Genomic DNA, 20,135 nt, shown 5'->3' with positions numbered 1-20,135 from the left:
CCAAAGGGGGACCACTTACTGGTGATAATCTTCATGTCACCTTGGAACTCCTTGCTAGTTCGGCTAAGCATGTCCTCAGCCTGGGTTGACAGCGGGACAAGGAGAGCAGGGAGGGAATGAACCCAGTGACATTTGTGGTCACAGGCCCATCCAAGGCTCATGCTGGCAAGGTCTGGGGCGAGAGGATAAATGACCCCCGACACAGGTCTAAAGATTCCAAATCAAGCTCATTAGCTGTGAAATGAATCATGCTGTCACCTCCTACCTTGACACATGCACCTTCACAATGACCAGTAAGATCAGGTTCAAGTTCAGATTTCTCTGCTCCTAGGAGTTATGGACCAGATCTGTGTCTCTGGAGGTGGGGCAGGCAGGGAAAGGATGACATTAGGGTACTTTTCCAGGAGGCGTTCCCCCAAATCAGAGCCTGTTCCATGGAGGTCAGCAGTGGTGCAACTGCTGACGCTAGTCTCCACCCTGGGGGGACCCCCGCTGCCCACACTAGAGACCAGAGGCCACACACAGGGTGACTAAGCCAAGAGGTGGGAAGCAGCCCAGGGCAGGTGGCCCAGCAGGGTCTGGAGAGCCAGGGACCAGCAGGGAGCAGGGGCTGGATGGGAGGTGAGGGAGGTTAGGAAGGACTTGGTTCTCTGTGGCCAAGCTTTAAACCTCCCCCATCCCAGCCAGCCCAGGGTGGCTTTGCTGTCCCACACAGGAGGGGCTGTTTAAATGTGTTGAGCCCTCCACGGGCGCCAGGCCCTGTGTTAAGCACCCTAGGGCAGGGTCCCCGTAATCCTTACAGCCGCTGCTGAAGCACACTCTATAATTACCTATTCTATAGGTGAGGCGGCAAACAGCAAGGCTGAGACACCAGCCTATGGTCACACAGAGTGGTGGGGGACGTTAATTCAAGTCCTGCCGGCCCCCAAGTCCCTGTTCTTTCCACCACAATACACTGCCTAGTGTGAGCAAGAAGCAAGGGCTAAAGAAGACAGAGTGGACATTGGATGCCAGAAAGAACCTCTTGCCTTGAGGGTCAGCGTGGTAGCAGGAGAGGGCAGCACGGAGTGGGAATCCAGACAAGGTGATGGCTCTCCTCCAGTAGTCACTGGTGCCTATCTGGAGGTTTCTGACAGTCTCTGGGGTCCTGCTTGACCAGCAGGGCAGCATCCAGGACCTCCCTCCATCACACAAGCCAGGAACCTCTGGGCTGCCCCATCTCAGCCCTTAGCATCATCTCCAAGCTGTCAGCCCAGGTTCTCCTCTTCCAGGAAGGCTTTCTTGAGAGAGGCAGGACCTGTTCCCTAGGGCTTCGATCTCAACACCCAAGGATGCAAAGGCATCTACCCTTCCCACCCCCTGTTGCAGAATATAAGGCCCAGATCTGCCTCTGTGACACGAGGACAGGTAAAATAACAGCTGTCTCCAGGTTCTCGGTTGCCCAGGCCATGGGGGTGCACACCTGTCCATCCTCTTCCCGCACCCCATGAATTACGCAGGTGGTGCTCTGCTCACTGAGAAGCCCAAGACCCAGTTCAGCCTTGCCGGGGTTCTTACCTCATTTGAGCCCAGGACAGAGGCCACAGGGGCTGCAGCATTCACCAGCCACTGGCGGAGGACCGGGCATTCTGGGGCAAAAGCAGTCCACTCTCTGGGGGCCTGAGAGGTCATCGGCAAGGGCTGTCCCTCCAGCAAGCCCGGCTCCCTCCTCTGCCCGGCTCTGAACCCACCTCGGTTCCAAGGAGAAGCCGCTAGGACACCACACCCCATCAACCCCTACCTTCCTGAGTTCAGTCGCACTTAGTGGGTGTCCCACAACGGGGGTGGGGGAGCAATAGCCCAGACACGGATGCCCTCATAGTCCCTGGAGGTCCCTCAGTTTGAGGACGAGGGCACGGGACAGGTGAAAGGGTTCGCTTTGTGCCAGCGCGCTGCCCTCGAGGTCCGTGGCGCGGACCAACCCGCGCTGCCCTCTTACCTGCGGGGCAGAGCCGAAGCCCGCCGCGGCCACCTGCTCTCTCCTCTCTGCGCGCCCGGCGGCTGCCGGCTGGCCTGCGAGGGGTGGGGCCGGCGAGGGGCGGGCCCAGGAGCCGTGGCCCCGCCCCAGCCCAGTCCTGGCCGGGTGGGCCGGGCCGGCTGATGCAGGTGGGGCAGTGTGCATCCTGGCCGCTCCGCACAACTGGGAAGTTGGGACCCCTGGGAGTCCCGAGGACCTCGTGGCAGGCGCATTCTTGCCCAGGTGCCCAGGTGTGTGCAGCCAGCGACTGCACGTGAAGCTCCAGCTCAGGAAGAGGCAAGTCCAGAAGTCCCCCGCCAGTGTGGCAGGCAGGACGGGCAGGTGGGCGAGGGGAACCTCCTCTGAGCCTGCCTGCTGGCAGGCTGCCCCCCACCCCTGCTAATTTTATTGACCTGTGAGAGGCACGTGGGTATCAGAGGATCAGAACTCCAGGCCAAATGGGGAGCAGGTGGACAGGAAGGGCCCCAGGGTGGGGACGCAGATAGGGGACTCTGGGACCAATGTCAATGTGGACCTGGAGAGGAGGCAGACAGAGGGCTCTGGGAGGGAGGGGTGCAGCCATGGATACTGGAGCTAGGATTTCAGCTCCAACAGGAGGGAGTGGGGACGACTGCTGTGGCCTGCCCACCCACCCTGGGGCAGACAGGAGGTCAGACAGCTGGAAGGATGGCCACCACCACTGCCCACCCCCCCCCCCCACTTCTTGGAGGTGACCCTTGCCTGCTGGGCCTCTCACCACCGAAATAGCCCTTTCCCTGAAGAGTCAACCTAGATCTTGCCTTTCCTTTTTTCTTGCTTATTAAAATGAGAACAGGAAATGTAGGGCTTCATAATTCCCTCACACCCTAGCTCACCTGAACCCACCCCTCAAATCCTGGGGTGATGTGTGGGCATGGAGGGAGGATGGGAAGTGAGTGTGGGGCTGAAACCCATGAAGGGGTGCAAAGACCCCCTCCTTTTAAAAAAAAAAAAAAAGATTTCTTGTTTGTTTAAAGACAGAGAGTGTAGGAGAAGAAACATCTTCCATCTACTGGTTCATTCTGCATCCATGTGGGAGACCCAGAAGGAGCTCCTGGCTCTTGGCTTTGGATCATCTCAGCACTGGCCATTGTGGTCACCTGGGGAGTGAACCAGTGGATGGAAGGTCTTGTCTCTCCTTCGCTGTGTATATCTGCCTTTCCAATCATCATCATCATCATCATCTTAAAAAAAAGTGGAACAACTTGGACTCAAACCAATGCTCATGTGGGATGCCGCAGGAGGTAACTTTACCCACTCTGATACAGTGCCAGCCCCCTCACCAGGGACCCTTTTGATGAGTCTCAAATTTAGACATGTTCCTGCTGAGTAAGCCCCCATGACACCCATGAAAAGGGAAGTATTTTATCATTATCATTACGCAGCAGGCCACAGGGAGGGTGGGAAGAGGACAGGATGGGGTAGGGGTGGGAAGGCTGTGTTCTTGATTTTGATGATGGGCGATCGTCTGTGTGAGACCTCACAGAACCACACACTATCAATACATGAGTTTATTTCATCAGAGTTCCTGAAACCTTCCATGCATTTTTGCTCCATTTTCTCATCTATTGGACACTGGTGAGAGGCTTCCAACAGTGGCCTAGCACACAATGGGGGAAACAGGTCGACCTGTCGACTCCATCCCTCCATCCAGTGTGCCTCACTCTGTGTGTGTGTGTGTGGCTGGCTGGCTGAGTTGGAACTCTCCAGGTGCTTCCTCACTTGGGGAATTTTCCCTCATCAGGGCACCAGGTGATGCGCTGGTCAGCTTGGAGGGTAACGGATCCAGGGTTTGGAGTGATGGGGACAGAGGAGGTGACTGCTGCTGCGGACTCTCCTGCTCCCTGCAGGCTGAGCTGGGTACTACAGCACCACGGCGGTCAGTCCAGGAGGAGATCCTCCAAGCTCAGGCCGCAATGCTGTACAAAGTCAAACTCTGGCACCGGGAAAGGAACGCGGGACCACTGCTTGGCCTGGATTCGCCCTCGGGGGGTCTCGAGCAGCATGCTGCGGACTTTGAGCACCGGCAGGTTCTGGGACTTGTAGATTATCTGCAGACCCCAGGGCTGTGGGCCGGGGAAGGAGAGACAGAGTAGCTCTGGGTGCTTGCCTCTGCCTTCAGGGACAACTTCCACACACCCCGCAGGCCTGCCTCTCTCAGACTGAGGGCTCTAACCTGGGACCCAGACCCAGTACGTACCTCCCCACAGTTCCTGCAGCTAATGACACCCCCAGGCTTCCAGTCCCGGAACTCTCTGTCCATGACCACGGGGTCCCGGGAGACAGTATAGTAGATCCTGGGGAGGAGTGAGATGGCCACAGCCCTCAGGGACTCTTCCTGGCTGCGGCTGCACCTGAACTTCCCTCTGGGAGGGCCTTCCCAACTTCCCAGGGCCAGGAAAGGGAAACCTGCAGGACATCCTGCCTGATTCCACCATCCTTTGGCCAAGTTCAGGAGGAATCCAACAACCTCCTAAGGGATTGCCTGCCTCAGTCTTCACTCCTATCACTTCTCAACCTTTTGGCTAAGATCAAGTGCAGTCTTCATTTCTGATCCCAAGCAATGCTCTGCCACCTGCTCAAGCGTGGGGAAGCTGCCAGCTTCTTGTTTGAAAAACTATAGAAACTACAGAGATTCCTCATTCCCTCTGGGGTAAAGGCTGACCCCTTGGGCTTGTCCCTGTGTCCCGGGTCTTTGGTCACCCTCGCATCACCTTTGGTCACCTTATCACAACTTGTCCTCCAAGGCCTAGGTGGAAGGTTGTGTTCGCAAATGAGAGCATTTCCATGAGCACCTGGCACATAGCATGTGCCTACTTAACACCTGAGAATGGTGCCAGGGATGGCAGAAGTCACCCTCCCGGAGTCAGAAGCTGGGGGACGGCTCGGGGACAGCCTCTCTTGATGTTGTCTGAAGAGCCAGGACCACACATTGGCCACTTGGAACCCTGAATGCCAGGTGTTAAGTCACAAGACACGTAGCTTCTCTGAGCCTCTCTGACCAAGGAGATGTGAATAAACCCTGCCTACCTAGGGTGGAAATGCCAACTCTGTGCTGGATAAAATGCCCTCCAGGCACTATCTGGATGAGAGAGGGAGTTCTTTACCCCTAGCCCCATGCCCACGCTCCTGCCAGGACTCACGAGAAGTTGGGGTTCACGTTGACGTGGTGGGCACCCTCCACCTTCCGCAGGTCACTCCCGTGGCCCACAGCCTCCATGCAGTTGATGCACCGTAGCCGCACCTGCTCCGCAGTGAACTGGTTCCGTGCTTGCTTCTTCTGGTCAGCCCGGGCTGCCCGGTGGATTAGGGCTGCGAGCTGCAGATCTCGGATCTGGGGGGTCAGGGAGCGGCAGGGAGGTGGCACTCATCACAGGTTAGCTCCAGTGACTGTGCTGGGGCCACAGGGGTAGACAGCACCATCCCGCACAAGGCCCAGCTGCAGGGGCTCAAGGCCTATCAGGAACCAGCCTGTCCTTCCTGACAGCTGCATGCCTGCCTCTTTTGGTCTCTCCCTCTCACCCTTTCTCCCTCCACCTCTCACTGCCCCCACCAAGGTAACCCATGAGGAAGGAGGCGTGGAATGGCATGTGTGCATGAGTATGCATGTGCATGTGTGAGCATATACCCAGAGACCCACCACATAGAGCTCCATGGCCTGCCCCTCCCTGAAGGACTGACCTTGGCCTCATACTCTGCTGGGTCCATCTTCTGCACAGCAGCCACTGCCTGCTTCATCAGCTCCTCTAACATCTCGTTGGTCAGTTCCCTCCGTAGCTCCTGGCTGTCCTTGGTCGCCACAAATGAGTACACGCTCTGACCCGCACGGGCCCGGCCCCTGGCCTGGGGAGGGACGTGAAGCAGGGCCTGAGAAGGGCTGGAGTCCCAGCCTGCAGCCTCTAAGGGGTTGGGGCAGAGGGGCGGGGTGCGTACCTGTACCATGGAGATCTCGTTGGTGAGCAGCCCATAGCGCACCACTATGCTGCACTGCAGGATGTCCAGCCCCTCCTCGGCCACGCTTGTGGCCACCAGCAGGTTTAGCGTGCCAGCCCGGAACCTCCGAATCACGTCTTCCTGGTCCCTCTGGGTCGGGCAGAGTGGGCAGAAACACGTGGTCGGGAGCAGGCCCCCGCTTGGCCCCTCTACTCCACCAGCCTGTGCCCAGGATCTTGTCCCCAGACCCCTTTCTCTGCGAGAAATTCCCAGGCTCTTCGCTGCTCCTGTATGGGACTAAAGACCACCCTCTCCTCCCCACAGGCCCCTCCTGCGCCTGGGAGTTCTTAGGTCTGCTCCTCTGCCCAGCAAGGGGGACATCAGCATGGCTCTCTCTCCCTGGGGCTCCCCGGCCCCACACCTCTGCACCCTGGGGAACTCCCCCAGCCCCCCACCTGGGTCATGTGTGAGCTCTGACTGCCGCTGCCCGCCCCAATCAGCTGCTGGGCTTTGATGTCGACCATCTGCAGGTCAGGCTGCTGCTGGAGCCAGAGCAGCAGAGAGCGGGCACTTTGGCGGGTGCGAGTGAAGATGATGCCCCGGGGGTTCTTAGGGCCTCTGAACTGCTCCTGCAGGATGCTTTTCAGCTTCTCCAGCTTGGGGTTCTCAGGGCCTTGTGTTGCCAGACAGTCCAACTCATCCTTATATTCTGCCATGGAGAGCCACACGAGATACAGGTTTCAGGTCAAGGGATGGGTTGGGCAGGGGCACTTGTAGAGACAGGGTGGCAGAAATGCAGAGAGGCCCAGTGTAGGATGCTTGCTCCCACTTCATTCCCAGGTGCAGCTAAGGGCACCTGTGCACCTCCTACACTCTTTGCCCTAGCTCTCAGGGCAGCCCTGGAGCTGTCCATGCGGAACTCAGCACCCAGGACAGACTGGGCCTCCACCCTACCTGATCTGGGCTTCCAGCCCCCAACTTCACCCCTTCATCCTCCCTCTCTATCCAGAGGGACCACCCAACCCAGGCTTGAAGGACCCTACCAGCTAGACAGCTTCTCAAAGGCCTGGCACTGTGGCATAGCTGGTAAAGCCACCACCTGTCTTGCTGACATCCCCTATGGGCATGGATTTGTGTGCTGGCTGCTCCACCTCCCATCCAGGTCTCTGCTAATGGCCTGGGGAAGCAGTGGAGGACAATTTGGACCCCTACACCCATATGGGTGAAATATTTCCTGGACATAACCTTGCATTCTGATTGAAAAAATCAGGTCCCCGATGCTTGCTGGCACCTTGCCAGCAGGCAGTGCACCTGTGCCCTGGCCAGCCTCTGACCACCGGGGCTAGCCCTGAACCCCATGCCTGCACTCACCATTGAACAGTGCCAGCAGCCAGCGCTCGGCATGCAGGATCTGAGCCTTAGTGGCACGCTCCCTGTTGTAGAAATCTCGCAGGGCTTCCAGGGCATCCACGGCGCGCACCGTGTCGTGGATGAGCAACGCATCGTTGTAGCGCCTCAGGTGAAGTGCATATACCCGCCACTCCTGCTGCCCAGCCTCAACCGCTGCAGACCACCAGCAAGGGGTCAGAGCGGGCCCAGGCTCCACCCCATGGGCTAGGACCCACCCAGCAACCTGGCCCTTTGCAGGAGAAGTATGCCTCACCAGTCTGACTCAGCTCCACCACCTGCTGCTCGTAGTTCTGTGTGCCAAAGTCCCGGCTCAGCTTGGGCATATCCATCTGGTCATGCACTCGGTCCATGAGCTTCTTCAGCAAGTCCCCAAATGGGTCCTGAGTAAGAGAATGATGGGGTGTGAGGAATCCCAGAAGCAACAGGCACCCATGTGGTCATTAGCAGAAAGCTTTGAAAGACTTAGTGAGAGGCAGACACATACACAAAATTCCCACCCACTGGCTCACTCCCCACATGGTTGAGGCAGGGCCAAGCCAGGAATTTCTTCCTGGTCTCCCACATGGGTGCAGAGGCCCAAGCTCTAGGGCCACTTTCTGCTGCTTCCCCAGGTGCATTGGCAGGAAGCTGGATGTGAAGCAGAGCAGCCAGTGTTTGAAACATGGCCCTCTGTTTTATCTGAGAGTTCCAGAGGCCAGCAGGAGAGTGAAGGAGGCGTCCATTCTGTCTCAGTCGCTGTGCACCCTGGCCCCCTGATCCCGCCCTGTCATGACCATCAGACAGCATCCCAGGTGCAGAGCTTGCCAGTGTGGGACAGAGGCCAGGCTCCTGCAAGGGTCCATCGAAACCACAGACCATGGGTGTGGGCTGGCTGCAATCCACTTCACAGAAGGGAGACAGGAGACTCTAAGACTCCACCAGAGGCTGTGAGGGTAGACTCAAGAGCCAAACCTCAGTGTGTGAACCTCGCAGCGGACTGCTTGGTCAACCCATGTCCTGCCCCTCGTGCACCTGGCTGCGACGGTGGCAGAGGTCATATCGCTTGCGGGGCTGCTGGACGTGCTGCTGCAGCTGGGACTGGTAGCGCTCTGGTGACATGATGCGCCAGGTGTCCAAGTTGGCACAGAGCTGGGGATGAGACAGAGGCTTCAGTGGCAGGGGGGAAGGGAGGCGGGTGGCAGCTGGGGACAGGCAGCTCGAGGTTTCTGGAGGGAAGGGATTCACTTTGCTGACAGATGGCTCCCACTGCTGCTCCCTGCCCTGGTTATGTCCTGGGCACTGGAAGCACGGGGCACCTGTGTGGCTGTGAGGGAGGCAGAAGATAATCCAGAAGGAGATACTTGGTGAAGCAATTCTGGAGACTCAAGTTGGATAACTGGACACATTGCTGGGGGGGGGGGTGATTGTGGGGGACAGCAGAGAGGTAACACTTGGGCTGAGGAGTGCCAACAGAGCATTGCAGCAAAAGGCAGATGAAGGCGGGGGCTAGATCGTGCATGGGACTTCATCAAGTGGAGACAGCAGAAGTTGATGGAAAGCGCAAGAAGCCATTGGAGGTTAGACCTTGTTTGAGAAAGGGGCCTGGATTCTGCCAGAAGGGCGAGAGGAGCAGGGCTGGTAGGGGGTGGCACAGGGGAAGGAAGCAGGGCAGGCAGGGCCATGGGCATGAACTGACCTTTAGGATGTGGTCGATGGCTCCCTGGAGCTTGGAGGCCCCACCAGTGCCAGGGGAGGCTGTGAGTCCCAGCACCTGTGGCAGAGGTTGCACCCTCTGCAGCTTAAGCTCCAGGTAGCGACTCAGGATGACATTATAGACGGTGTCCTTGTGCGTGTGGTGACACTCGTCCACCACGAGCAGTGTGAAGGCTGGGGGCACATGAGGAGGGCTATGAGTAATGCTTCACCAGCCCTACTCCCAGCCTCCCCCGCCCCCACAGCTTCCTTCCTTCACGGGACTGGCAGCTGGGTTCAGGGAAGGTGCCAGGTGTAGGGGGGGGGCTTCAGCACCATCCTACACATCAGTGGAATTAGCCTTGGCTAGCAGAGGGCGGCGCTGCTGCCGGGTCTGTTCCTACCAGAGGGGGAGCCTGGCTGAGCGAGTGGCACTCCCGCCCAGCTCCAACTGCCTATAACTGAGGTGCACATCTGCCTCACCCCAGCCCTCACCTGTGAGTTCCACATGCTCCTCCTCCTCCGTGCTTGCCAACGCCAGCTGCAGCAACTCAGCTGTGCAGATGATGAGGTCGTGGCACCGGGCCAGGTGCCCGAAGCTGGCCCGCGGTCCCATGTCCCCCCTCAGGGTGGTCATGGCCCAGCGTCCATCCAACATGCGGCTGAACTCCTCGCTGTGCTGGGTCACCAGGTGCACCTGTAGGTGGAGAATGAGACCAGGAGTGGCTGTGGGATGGAACAGGGGCAAGTGCGATATGGCAGAGATGTGGCCCAGTGCCAGATGGTGGCCAGGGTGCCAGGCAGCTGGAGAACATGGGGGCAGCAGAGAGCCTGCTGATGGGGCAGTGGGCACTCACCCTGTTGACCAGGACCACCACCTTGGCTCCAGTCACCGTCTCCAGGTGCCTCTTGGCCACATAGGCAGCCGCCCGGGTCTTTCCGGTGCCCGTGGGCAGCCACACAATGATATTCTTGCCTTCCAAGGCAGGCATGATCACTTCCCATTGATAAGGACGCAGCTCCATTCTGCACCAGCAGGGAACCGGGACCATAGCCCTACCAGCTCTCCCTGTTGAAGGCTTGGCTAGCCCCGTCCTGAGGTGCAGGTCTCCACCGTGCTCCCCCTGGAGAGGTGATGCTGAGCACCCTGGGAATCCACTTGCAGCCTGCCCGGGCCAGAGCTCACTCAGATCTCTGGCTGGCAAGCAGAGGGCGGCCCCAACTTCAAGGATGGGAGAGCAGAAATGGAAACTGAAAGCAGGAGGAGGAGCCAGCTCAGCTGACATAGCTAGAGTCCAACCTCAGGGATTTCCCAGCCCTGTCTTCTGCCCCAGGACATGCTGCTTGCTCACAGGTTCTCTGCCCTCTGCTCACCTGGCACTCGGCTGTAGCTGGGGCCAGCCAGGTGACCGCCAGTGAGGGTTAAGGCCGAGGTTCTGAAGGCTGAACTGGGGGCGAGGGTGGGGGGGGGTATGCAGCAAGCCTGAGGCTCAGCAGGTTCCAGCCCAGGGTGGTGAGCTGAGCCGCTGCTGGGAATTCCTGCGTTGCACATCAGGGCCAAGGTTTCCAACTCAACTTCCTGTTAGTGTGTCCCGGAAGCAGCAGAGGATGGCTCTGGCCAAGTTCCTGGCTCAGCCCTGGTTCTCGTCAGCATTTGGGGAGTGAACCAGTGGACAGGAGGTCCCTCTCTGTCATTGTCTCCCAAATACATACATACAACTTACAGAAAAAAATACAGGTTCTGGTGTTTAAGAGGGTGTTGGAGGGGATCAAGGCTTTGGGAGTATACCAAAGAGACAATCACACAGAGACAAAAAAAAAAAAAAAAGAACAAAAACAACTTTATTGTTCCCTCCAAGGGATTAATATCAGGAAATAATGGTCCCCATGACCCCACTTTTGGCGGGGACACAAACTGACAGAACAGAGCAAGGCAAGGCTGGGCCCCTCAGGCCCCTCCAGCCCCAAGCCTACTGCTCATCTCGGGGAGGACTAGGCCCAGAAGTCCTGCCCCCGTCACTCCGTGGGGCACAGGGCAGACCAGGCAGCTCCTCCTCGGGTCACCTCCACCCCGCCCCCATGCCCCAGTCGGTGTCCTCTCCGCGAGGTCAGGCGCAGTGGTCATGGGCACCTGGATGCTTCAGGCCCCAGCAAGGCAGCAGCATCCGGGCTGGGCGCCCTGGGAAGCAGAGGTCAGAATCGATGGAATCCGAGCTGGAGCTGCCTGAGCTGGGGATGTGGCCCCAGGCCGGGGCTACTTGTCGATGAGGCCTCCCTCCTTGAGCTTGAAGTAGAAGAACTTCTCCAGCGCGCTGGCACAGCGGCAGTACTCACTGTCCGGGGGGTTGTATTCCCGACAGTTGGCGATGACCCGCTGCAGGTCAGCCACAAACAGCTTCCGGGTCACATAGTAGCGGCTGCGCAGCCGCTCTGTCATGGTCTTCAGGTCTAGGGTCAAGAGACGGATTCACCTTGCAGCCACCCAGATGTCTGCTGGGGGTGGGGAGGGGGTGGGGTGGTGCTGGGAGGGCAGCTCCTCACCAATGGGAAAGCGGATGACTTCGTAGTAGTCGGGGGCCTCTGACTTCTTCACGGGTTCCATGAATGGCCAGGCACTGGGGTGGGACTGGAGGGGAGAGCTGAGCTGGGGACAGGCACCCCCCGGACCCTGCCCAGCCCACGACTGCCCCTAATCCTGACAGCATGGGAATCCCCCGGAATATGGGGAGCCTGGTTTCCTACCTTGATCTGGGCCAGTAGGTTCTTGAGGGTTGTGTAGAGCTGATCGGGGTCCTTCAGCTCCTTCCTGGGACGAGAGATGCCAAGCCTGGGGCTGCAGCCCTGGGCCGGCCCTGACCCCCGCCCTGCCCCCAAAGGAATACTCACCCCTTCTCTTTCCCCAGCGGCTTCCAGCCAGTCTCTCCTGCAAGAAGGGCAGGGGGGAGGGCCCCTTAGGATGCGGGGCCACACAGCAGGTGCTCATCCACACCACAGGCAGGTTGCCCTCCCACCCCCGCCAGGAGTTCTGCTCACGGATGCCAGGTACGCTTTCCACGGGGATCTGTCGCACGCCCTCCTTGAAGCAGCTGAGCCCAGGGTACACCTTGCGGATCTGCGCCTGCTTACGCTCAATCAGCTTCTTGATGATCTGAGGGGAGGCAGGGTCTGAGGCACTGCTTGCGGCCACTGCCTGGCCTGGGCGGGCTGGCAGGGTACGAGAGCCTGGCTGCTGTGGGCCTTCACCCAGCACCTGCCCTGCTAACCACCCCGTGCTCCAAGGAGACAGGCATGGACCCAGATGCTGGCCATGTTACACAGCTTTGGCGCACGTGGGGCTCCCTGCCCCCATCACCTCTTTCTGCTTCTTGATGATGTGTGACAGCTCCGTGTAGGGGATCCGGGGGTTCAGCTCACACTCCATCAGCGTGGCACCCTCGTAGTCCTTGATGTAGCCCAGGTAGCGGCTCTTGGGCACTTTGATATCCTTGGAGAAGCCCTGGGGAGGCAGGATGGGCTGCTGCGGCTCAGCTCTCACAGCCCCTCCCCCAGGAATACCTGTGCCAGCCAGGGCCCTGCTCCTACACTTCCTTCTGGCCCATCACCCCGTGCCCACTCACCTGTGAGCCTCCCAACTGTCCTGGCCGGCCCCGTCCTTCCCTGGAGCAGTGGCCAGAGGAAGAGAGGCGGCCAGCAGAGGGGACACAAAGGGACACCTCCTGCAACCACTACAGAGAGGGCCAAGCAGGGGTCCGGGCAGGTGTGCGGCGAGGCCCACCTGCTTTTTGAAGTAGCCAATGGCGTACTCGTCAGCGTAGGTGAGGAAGTACAGGATGTTGTGTTTGATGTGATATTCCTTCAGGTGGTTCATGAGATGCGTCCCATAGCCCTGCAGGGAAAGCGAGGTGGGAGGGCTGAGGTGAGGCGGACTAGGAGCAGGGGTGTGTCTCTGTGTGTCCCATGATACAGGAGCTGGGGGAGGAGGCGGAGTCTGTGGCAGGCACAGGGTCTGCTCTTCAGGCTCCCCTCCAGGGAGCCCAGAAAGCGGGGGGCATGTCTCCTCCAGGCCACAGAAGCGAAGCTGAAAGGCAGCTACCCCAGGAGCTGTGTGCCCAGCCAGGACTCCGCTCCTCTCAGCCCACACCTCAGAGCTGGGAGGGAGTGGGAGTTACAGGAGGCCCGGCCATGGTGCTGGTGCTGCCGCACTGAGCCAGGGACACACCCAGCAGAGCTGCCCAGCACTGGGACTCAGCAGGGTCATCTGCCACCGGAGGTCCACAGCCCCTAATGCAGCAATGGGATCCAATCCATTTCCACTCCAGCTCCCTGCTTCAACCTGCAGGCAGCAGGCACTGGCCAAGCACCTGGCTCCTGGCTTCTGTCTAGCCCAGCTGTGTGGACACTTGGGGAGTGAGCCAGTGGATGGGGGAACTCTCTCTCCTCTCTCAAATAAGTAGAAATAAACTAAAAATCAAAAACTGAAAAGTAGAACAAGGGACCCAGGGAGGTATCCAAAGGGAAGAGAGCCAGCCCAGGGCGGCTGTGTCACGCACAGTGGCGCCACAAGACAGTGCAGTCCTCCCGGGCTGGAGAGAACGCCACTGCCAATGGGGCTTCCCTCTTTCATTTTTAAAGATTTATTTACTTTTACTGGAAAGTCAGATTTACAGAGAGAGACAGAAAGATCTCCTGTCCGATGATTCATTCCCCAAATGACTGCAACAGCCAGAGCTGAGTCAATCCAAAGTCAGGAGCCAGGAGCCTCTTCTGGGTCTCCCACGTGGGTACAAGGTCCCAAGGCTTTGGGCTGTCCTCAACTGTCTTCCCAGGCCACAAGCAGGGAGTTGGAAGGGAAGTGGGGCTACCAGGATTAGAACCAGTACTCATATGGGATCCAGGCACATTCAAGGCGAGGACTTTAGCTGCTAGGCCATTGTGCAGGCCCCCCAAAATACTTTTAAAAACACAATAGAGTGTTCATCCACTGGTTCCTTCCGGAAAAAAAATACCTTTAACAGTCAAAACCGGTCAAGGCCAAAGGTGAGAGCCTGAAACAGCCTAATCTCCCACGTGGGGAGCCAGCCCTGCTGGGCTCAGGGAGTGCCTCCAGGAAGCAGGAGCCCCTGGGGGGGCCTGGGTCTCTAACCTGCTGGCCCAACCCCGCCCCCACAGGTGTTTCTCAATCCCGTTGTCAGCGCAGGAGTGCCCCCTTGTGGCGATGTTTGGAACCGGCCACTACAAGCACACCTTTAGAGACCACCTACCACCTGGTCTGCAGCCGCCAGCGGTGGGCTGGGGCTGGAGTCAGGGGCACGACGCTCACCTTGACCTGCTCATTGGAGGTGACGGCACAAAACACAATCTCCGTGAAGCCCTGGGTGGGGAACATGCGGAAGCAGATCCCACCAATGACCCGCCCATCCTTGATCAAAGCCAGGGTCTTGTGCTTCCTGGGAGAAAGAGAGGCTGGTCAAGGCCCGGGGGTGGGGTGGGGCGTGGATCCAGTCCCCCAGGGCTCCCTGGCCCCTCCACCCTGCCGGGTCGGGGGGACGCACGGGTCAAAGACCAGGCGGGCAATGTACTCCTTGGGCATGCGCGGCAGCTGGTGGGAGAAGACGTTCTGCAGGCCCACCAGCCACAGCAGCACCCGCCGGTTGGCTTTGGGTGTCAGTGAGTTGCCGATGACGTGGAACTCAATGATCCCGCGGCGTTCCTCCAGACGGGCAGTCTCGTCCCGGGCGGCATTGGCTGACAGTAGGCTCGTCTGGGAACACACAGGGGTGGTGAGCTAGGGTCTCGGGCTGCCCTCCCTCACTCGCTGGTGGGCAGATGGGCTGGTTGCCCACCTCGGGCCCCAGCATGGCAGCAGGGTCAGTGATGGTCAGCATGACCTCATTGACCAGCTCCATGGGGATGTCGCCCATCACACGGAGCCGCTTGGCGTCTTCCAGGGTCAGATTCTCCGGCAGTTTCCTCTTCTCCCCTGCTGGTTAGGTTGGCAAGGTTGCCCAGGGACAGGCTGGCACAAGGATGCACAGAGGCAGCAGAGGTCGGGGTGAACCACACACCTGGCATTGGCTCGGCTCCTGCAGAATCCAAACTCAGGGAACTGTTGCTGCCCCCGGCCGTGGCAGGGCTGAAGATGGGGGCACTGGGCACTGTGGTGGCGCTGACCGTGGCTGAGCGAGAAACCAGGGCCAGGGCCGGGTTCAGGGAGGGAAGGCCAGCTGTTGGCAGGTCCCTCAAGGCAACCCAGGACCCCCACCCTGCTGAGCCCTGTCTTCTGTGTTTTCCCATGCCTGCCAGCCCCAGGCTCACCGCAGCCAGGGAAGGCTGTTGTGCCACCTACCGGGTCGGGGCACCAGCTGTGTGCCCTCTGAGGGTGGCATGGTGAAGCCCGACTCCCAGATGGGAGAGTTTGCCCCGTATATCTCCTCTTCCAGCATGGACAGGAATCTGCGGAGAGGGCACAACAGTCCATGACTCCACCTGCCCCGTGTCCCCCAGGCCAGGGGAGCCTGGGCCGGGCCCCTGGGGGTGTGGGGGAAGGCTGGAGGCATGCTGTGGTCACAGACCCCCCTCTGTCTTCTGGGACGCGCTCCTGGACACACGGAGACCACCAGTTTCGCCAGTGTGGGGACCACAGGGAGCCAGGGCCTGAGCGGACAGTCACCCCAAGGCCCCTTGCTCCCTCCAGCAGCAAAGCGTGCTGGGGACCCACCCCGCCCTCCACCTCTGGATCCCACCTGGTGGAGAGGGGCGGGGGCACCCAGGGGCTCTGTGCAGAGGTGATGAGCCGGTGTGTGTGTGCGTGTGTGTGTGTAGGGGCACGGAGAGGACTGGAACAGGGTAGAGATGTGTCACCTCGGGTGTCAGCTCTGGTTCCTTGGAGTGCTGTGCTGGGAAGGGGCTGGGTCCAGGCCCCCGGAGGAAACAATTAGCACCGTGTACCAGGGTGCGGAAGGGGCAGCGTTAGCCGAGGTCATGTACCTGCCATCCCCAGACTAGGCAAATACTAGCAAGCTGCTTCTGGACCATGGGCGAGTCTGCCAGGTAGATGCCCATATCCCAGAAGGCCCCTGGAGGGAGAGGAGGGACCGATCCAGGAAGGCTTCCTGGAAGAAAGGGGACAACAGCGAGGACAATGAACCTGGAATGCGGTCCCCAAGGACAGGAAGGAGCCTTACTTGGGGAAGTGTGTGAGGATGAGGGTCCTTTTCTCTGGCACCAGCTTGTCCTTCTCCACCCGGAACTTCTCCAGCAGCTGCCGACGGGTCACCGTGAAAATGGAACGGAGCAGGCTCCGCCCAAAGACATGTGTGGTCTCGTAGCGAGGGAGGCTGTCGCAGCTCTGGGGCACGTGGCAGTAACACAGCCATCTGGGGTTCAGGGGACGATGGTGGGAACCACTGAATCCTCATGGGGTTTCCAAACTCTACCCACCACCTTCACCCCCACTAGGCCTACCTGGTGTAGTTGACCTTGTATGTCGCCACATCCTCTGATTGGGACCTTTGCCGGAACTGAGCGGGTGTCTCCAGCTTCCAGTAGTTAAGACAAAGCAGGAACATCTTGGAGAGTTCGAACATGGTCTGCCGCTCCCGGGGCGCCAGGTGACTAAACTTGTACTGCACGAAGTTCAGCACTCCCTGGGAAGGGGCAGGTGGGGGGCGAGCCGGCAGTTTTTCAGCTGGGAGACCATGGGGTGTCCCTCTCTCTCTGTGCAACCCCCGCCCTGCCCCACCCACCACTCTCTCAGCCAGAGTAGGAGGGAGGACACAGCACCGTCCCTTCCCCACAGTGGCCCCCAGTTCTGTTCTGCTCATCATCCTCCCCATCACACACCTGCTCAATATTAGGCTTCTCAAACGGGGGGCTGCCCAGGGAGCCCTCCACCACGGGCCGGGTCATCTGCAGGATACACTTCCGCAGTAGCTGGCGGAAGAAGGAGGAGGAGAAGAACTTCAGAACTCAGCGCTGGGACCCTCCCCACTACACCTCAGCCACTCATCCCCGCTGGCCGGCATGGATGCTCACCTTGAAGAGGTAGAAATAGACCTGCTTGGTGTCCGTGTCTTCCTCCTTGTGAACGGACATGAACAGGTTCTCCACGTCCACCACCATGCCCAGCAACCGGTTCACCTCGTCTTCGGACACGTTCTCCAGGTGGGACACGTGGTCCGCTGCAGAGGGGCAGCCAGCAGGGTTGGGAAGAAGAGACAGGAGAAATTGACGCGACTTCCTGCCCCTCCCCTCATCAGGGTGCACCTGACCCCCTGCCCCATGCCTCCCTAGGAGTTGCCCTGATTTCCCAGAGCTGACGTCCTGGGGCAGCCTGCCTTACCCAAGGGGTGCTCACAGCTGCGGCACAGTTCGCCCAGGTTAGCTGCCGGCTGCTGGAGGTCCATGCGGGGAGCAGTGGGGGGCTTGGGGTTTTTCCAGCCATTACATTTGCAGGTTTCATTGGCCTGGAGGCAAGAGACCAAGTCAACCGGCGCTGCACCCCAGGGACAGGAGCTGCTCAGCCTCCAACGTATCGCTCCCCAACTCCCACCCAAGCCCAGGGATGCCCCCGGGCCCCGCCCCCTTTCACCTTAGGCCCCGCCCCCACCTTGCAAGCAGAGAAGACCCCTAGCTTCTCAAGCTTCTTGGCGCGCGGGAGTCCCCGGACCTGCGCCTTCCTCTGGCTGGCACGCTGCTGCTGGCTTAGGCCAGGTCGCGCCGGATCCCCCCCACTCCCGGTTCCCCCACTTCCTACTCCGGGCCCTCCAGTCCCTGTGCTCCCGGCCGGCGCTGCAACTGGGGCAGCGGCTGGTGCCGGCGTGGGGGCCGGAATCGGGGCTGAAGCGGGGCTGGGCGCAGGAGTCGGAGCTGGAGTAGGGGCTGCGGACTGAAGGGGCCGGGGCTGCGCGGTCGGAACCGGGGCCGGGGCCTGGGAGGGTTCCGCCATGGCCTTCCCCGCAGCGGAGCGGCGCCGCGCTCCCAGCCCTAGGGCCGCATGGGCAACCGGCGCGCAGTGCGCAGACGCCGCCTGTCGATGCACGATGGGAGTTGTAGTCGTCCTCCGCCGCGACCCCAGACTGCGGCTTCCAGACTTTTCCGCCCTGTGTCTTGGTCCCGGACAGCTGCGGGCGCAAGGGCATGCCAAACCGAGCTTCGTCCCTTCCAATTTCTCTGGAAAGCATCCGGGAACGTTAACGGTTGTTGCGTTCTTGGGGACGAGGAGGAGCATCCTAGGAAATAGGCGCCAGTTTGGGGGGTGCCGGGTGCAGCCCCTGCCACCGCACCCCTATGGGCGCCGAGGCCCCGGTCCACGCGGCCCAGAAGTGGGGCTGCAGCCGCGCAGGGGAAGCCGTGTGGGAAGCTGGGAGTCCCCAGGGGCATGGTGGCTGCCTGGGATGTTCCCTCCGGGAAATGCACCTGTTCCATTTTGCGTACTTTGTGTCGATGGGAGAACAGAGCGTGAAAGGCAGGGCCAGGTGCTGGGAGTAGAAGTGTGTGCGCCAGGGCCGCCCGAAAGTGAAGGAACTCAAAGGGAGCCAGCGTATGGGGCGGGGTGAGTGAGCTGCGCTCAGGAAGATCCCCACCCCCACCCCCGCCTCCGAGAACCCACACGCGTGCCCCAGCTCGGAGCCTCGAGACCCCAGTCAGCAGTTGCTTTCTTGGATGCAGCGGGTCAGCAGCAGTTTGTCCAACGGGAGCCGGGCGGCGTCCAGGAGCCCCTGCGTAGCCCTTGCTGGACGGAGTCAGGTGGCCACACTGCCGGTGCAGCTGCTGAGGGACAACCCGGCCGCTGTGCAGGACCATGGCCGGGCTGCAGACAATTTTCAAATGAAGATGGACGCGCAGGGCTTCGCGCCCGAGGAGCTGGTGGTGCAGGTGACCGGCCAGAACCTGACGGTGACGGGCCAACGGCAGTGGGAGTACGGCAACCCAGCCATGGGCAGTTACCGCATGGAGCAGAAGGTGCAGCGGCAAATGCAGCTACCACAGGACCTGGACCCGACGGCCATGACCTGCTGCCTGACGCCCTCCGGCCAGCTGTGGGTCCGAGGCCAGTGCGGGTCACTGCCTCCCCTTGACACCCAGCAGGTCCGCCCCAGCCAAGACTCCGGGGCCACAGCCTTAAGAAGGGCCCCAACTTAGCCTGATCTAGTTAGTAAACCACCACCAAGTGCAGCAGCCTTCCTTGTCACTGTTGTCATCTCTGGGAATGGGGACAAAGGTAGAGGGGGCAGAAAGGCACCCGGAGGGCCACGGAGAAGCTGGTCACTGTGGCCAGGCCGTGGAGCAGCTCCAGCAGGGGGCAGCAGAGGGCTGGGCGTGCTGGGGGCCAGGAGGGACAGCTGGGAGGCCTTGGGAGCCAAGGCCTAGGGGACAGGTGCTAAGTCGAGGCAGGCGCTGTAGGCAGACACAGCACTGATACAGCCCACAATCTAGGGAGGACAGGGAGTCAGGGGTGGTGTACAATCCAGTAAGGAACCTCATCCTGGGCAGCCTCCCCGCCACCCCACACCCTGGAGCTGCCAATAGCATGGACTTTCTCTTGGTGATCATGACCCGGCTTCCCTGGCATGGTGGGGGCAATTGTTGTTAATAACGCTTGGGCTCAGCTGAAAGGAACATCATGCCAGGAACATCTGATAAACTCCATAGAAAGACAAGACAAGCGTGAAGTCCACTGATCGGTTGACTATATTGACAAGATACTGATTGGTTACATGTTGAAGAAAACATACAATACAAAATACAGAAAAAGTTGGTTCCATCCCCTCCCGCTCCCCCCCTCACCCACCCACCCCCAAATACTCATCATCGTGATTTGGTCGGAACCGGGCTCAGAGCCAGAGGTTGGGGTGACCGAGGGTGGAGGGGTCATGGGCAATGGACTCGTGACTGTCACGGTAATGCTGTGGTAATGCTGAGGGGTCTCCCCCAGTGGAGCGCCAGGGGCCTGAGGCCAGCCACTGCGCAGGGAGGAGCTGCCATTCCGTCCCCTGTCCCGAGGCCTGCCCCACTGCCTCCAGCCAAGGGAGAAGGCTCCACACGAGGGGAGGGCGTGGATGCTCCTGTGGAGTTGGCTGCTGGG

The 20,135-nt window shown here is 60.1% G+C and overlaps 4 protein-coding genes across 8 annotated transcripts in view; 1 reads left to right on the top strand and 3 right to left on the bottom strand.

Annotated features, from left to right (window-relative positions):
• Positions 1-2,100, bottom strand: part of ZNF385C (zinc finger protein 385C) — a 38,706-nt gene extending 36,606 nt beyond the window's left edge. For all 4 annotated transcript variants that reach the window (XM_058676649.1, XM_058676651.1, XM_058676650.1 and 1 more), the window contains exon 1: positions 1,979-2,100. The gene's annotated coding sequence lies outside the window, so the exon portion shown is untranslated. The remainder of the gene's footprint in view (positions 1-1,978) is intronic.
• Positions 2,101-3,822: 1,722 nt separating this feature from the next.
• On the bottom strand, positions 3,823-10,266 carry DHX58 (DExH-box helicase 58). Its single transcript, XM_004599103.2, has 12 exons — positions 9,907-10,266; positions 9,545-9,746; positions 9,054-9,244; positions 8,390-8,506; positions 7,632-7,758; positions 7,340-7,531; positions 6,424-6,677; positions 5,969-6,118; positions 5,717-5,878; positions 5,179-5,369; positions 4,236-4,332; positions 3,823-4,101 (listed from the first exon to the last, which is right to left on the bottom strand). Exons 1-12 carry the CDS (start codon positions 10,099-10,101, stop codon positions 3,916-3,918), a joined length of 2,064 nt encoding a protein of 687 aa, XP_004599160.2. The 5' UTR covers positions 10,102-10,266; the 3' UTR covers positions 3,823-3,915.
• Positions 10,267-10,863: 597 nt separating this feature from the next.
• On the bottom strand, positions 10,864-18,488 carry KAT2A (lysine acetyltransferase 2A). Of its 2 annotated transcripts, none has more exons than XM_004599105.2 (18): positions 17,658-18,488; positions 17,391-17,514; positions 17,084-17,229; positions 16,892-16,981; positions 16,514-16,695; positions 16,234-16,425; positions 15,396-15,502; positions 15,115-15,225; positions 14,893-15,032; positions 14,602-14,810; positions 14,370-14,496; positions 12,825-12,935; positions 12,402-12,545; positions 12,083-12,197; positions 11,936-11,972; positions 11,792-11,855; positions 11,591-11,675; positions 10,864-11,497 (listed from the first exon to the last, which is right to left on the bottom strand). In XM_004599105.2, exons 1-18 carry the CDS (start codon positions 18,276-18,278, stop codon positions 11,304-11,306), a joined length of 2,799 nt encoding a protein of 932 aa, XP_004599162.2. In that variant the 5' UTR covers positions 18,279-18,488; the 3' UTR covers positions 10,864-11,303. The 2 variants fall into 2 exon arrangements, with proteins under 2 accessions (XP_004599162.2, XP_004599161.2); XM_004599104.3 differs by having other exon boundaries at positions 14,893-15,029.
• Positions 18,489-18,644: 156 nt separating this feature from the next.
• On the top strand, positions 18,645-19,230 carry HSPB9 (heat shock protein family B (small) member 9). Its single transcript, XM_004599156.2, has one exon. The coding sequence runs from the start codon at positions 18,713-18,715 to the stop codon at positions 19,190-19,192; it is 480 nt and encodes a 159-aa protein (XP_004599213.2). The 5' UTR covers positions 18,645-18,712; the 3' UTR covers positions 19,193-19,230.
• Positions 19,231-20,135: the final 905 nt, after the last annotated feature.

The sequence above is a fragment of the Ochotona princeps genome, chromosome 17 (genome assembly GCF_030435755.1).
Source record: "Ochotona princeps isolate mOchPri1 chromosome 17, mOchPri1.hap1, whole genome shotgun sequence".
In the NCBI taxonomy this organism is placed as follows: domain Eukaryota; kingdom Metazoa; phylum Chordata; class Mammalia; order Lagomorpha; family Ochotonidae; genus Ochotona; species Ochotona princeps.
The sequence above is the reverse complement of the archived record's forward strand: the minus strand, read 5'-3'. Positions and strand labels throughout refer to the sequence as shown.

Excerpts from the sequence above, each read along its gene's own strand:
- DHX58 (XM_004599103.2), bottom strand. The coding sequence starts at position 10,101 with ATGGTCCCGGTTCCCTGCTGGTGCAGAATGGAGCTGCGTCCTTATCAA. Across the intron at positions 9,245-9,544 it reads GGAGCATGTGGAACTCACAG|CCTTCACACTGCTCGTGGTG; the intron begins GTGAGGGCTGGG and ends ATGTGCCCCCAG. Across the intron at positions 5,879-5,968 it reads ACGAGATCTCCATGGTACAG|GCCAGGGGCCGGGCCCGTGC; the intron begins GTACGCACCCCG and ends GTCCCTCCCCAG.
- KAT2A (XM_004599105.2), bottom strand. The coding sequence starts at position 18,278 with ATGCTCCTCCTCGTCCCCAAGAACGCAACAACCGTTAACGTTCCCGGA. Across the intron at positions 16,982-17,083 it reads TCTATTTCTACCTCTTCAAG|CTACTGCGGAAGTGTATCCT; the intron begins GTGAGCATCCAT and ends TTCTTCCGCCAG. Across the intron at positions 16,426-16,513 it reads TACAAGGTCAACTACACCAG|ATGGCTGTGTTACTGCCACG; the intron begins GTAGGCCTAGTG and ends CCTGAACCCCAG.
- HSPB9 (XM_004599156.2), top strand. The coding sequence starts at position 18,713 with ATGCAGCGGGTCAGCAGCAGTTTGTCCAACGGGAGCCGGGCGGCGTCC.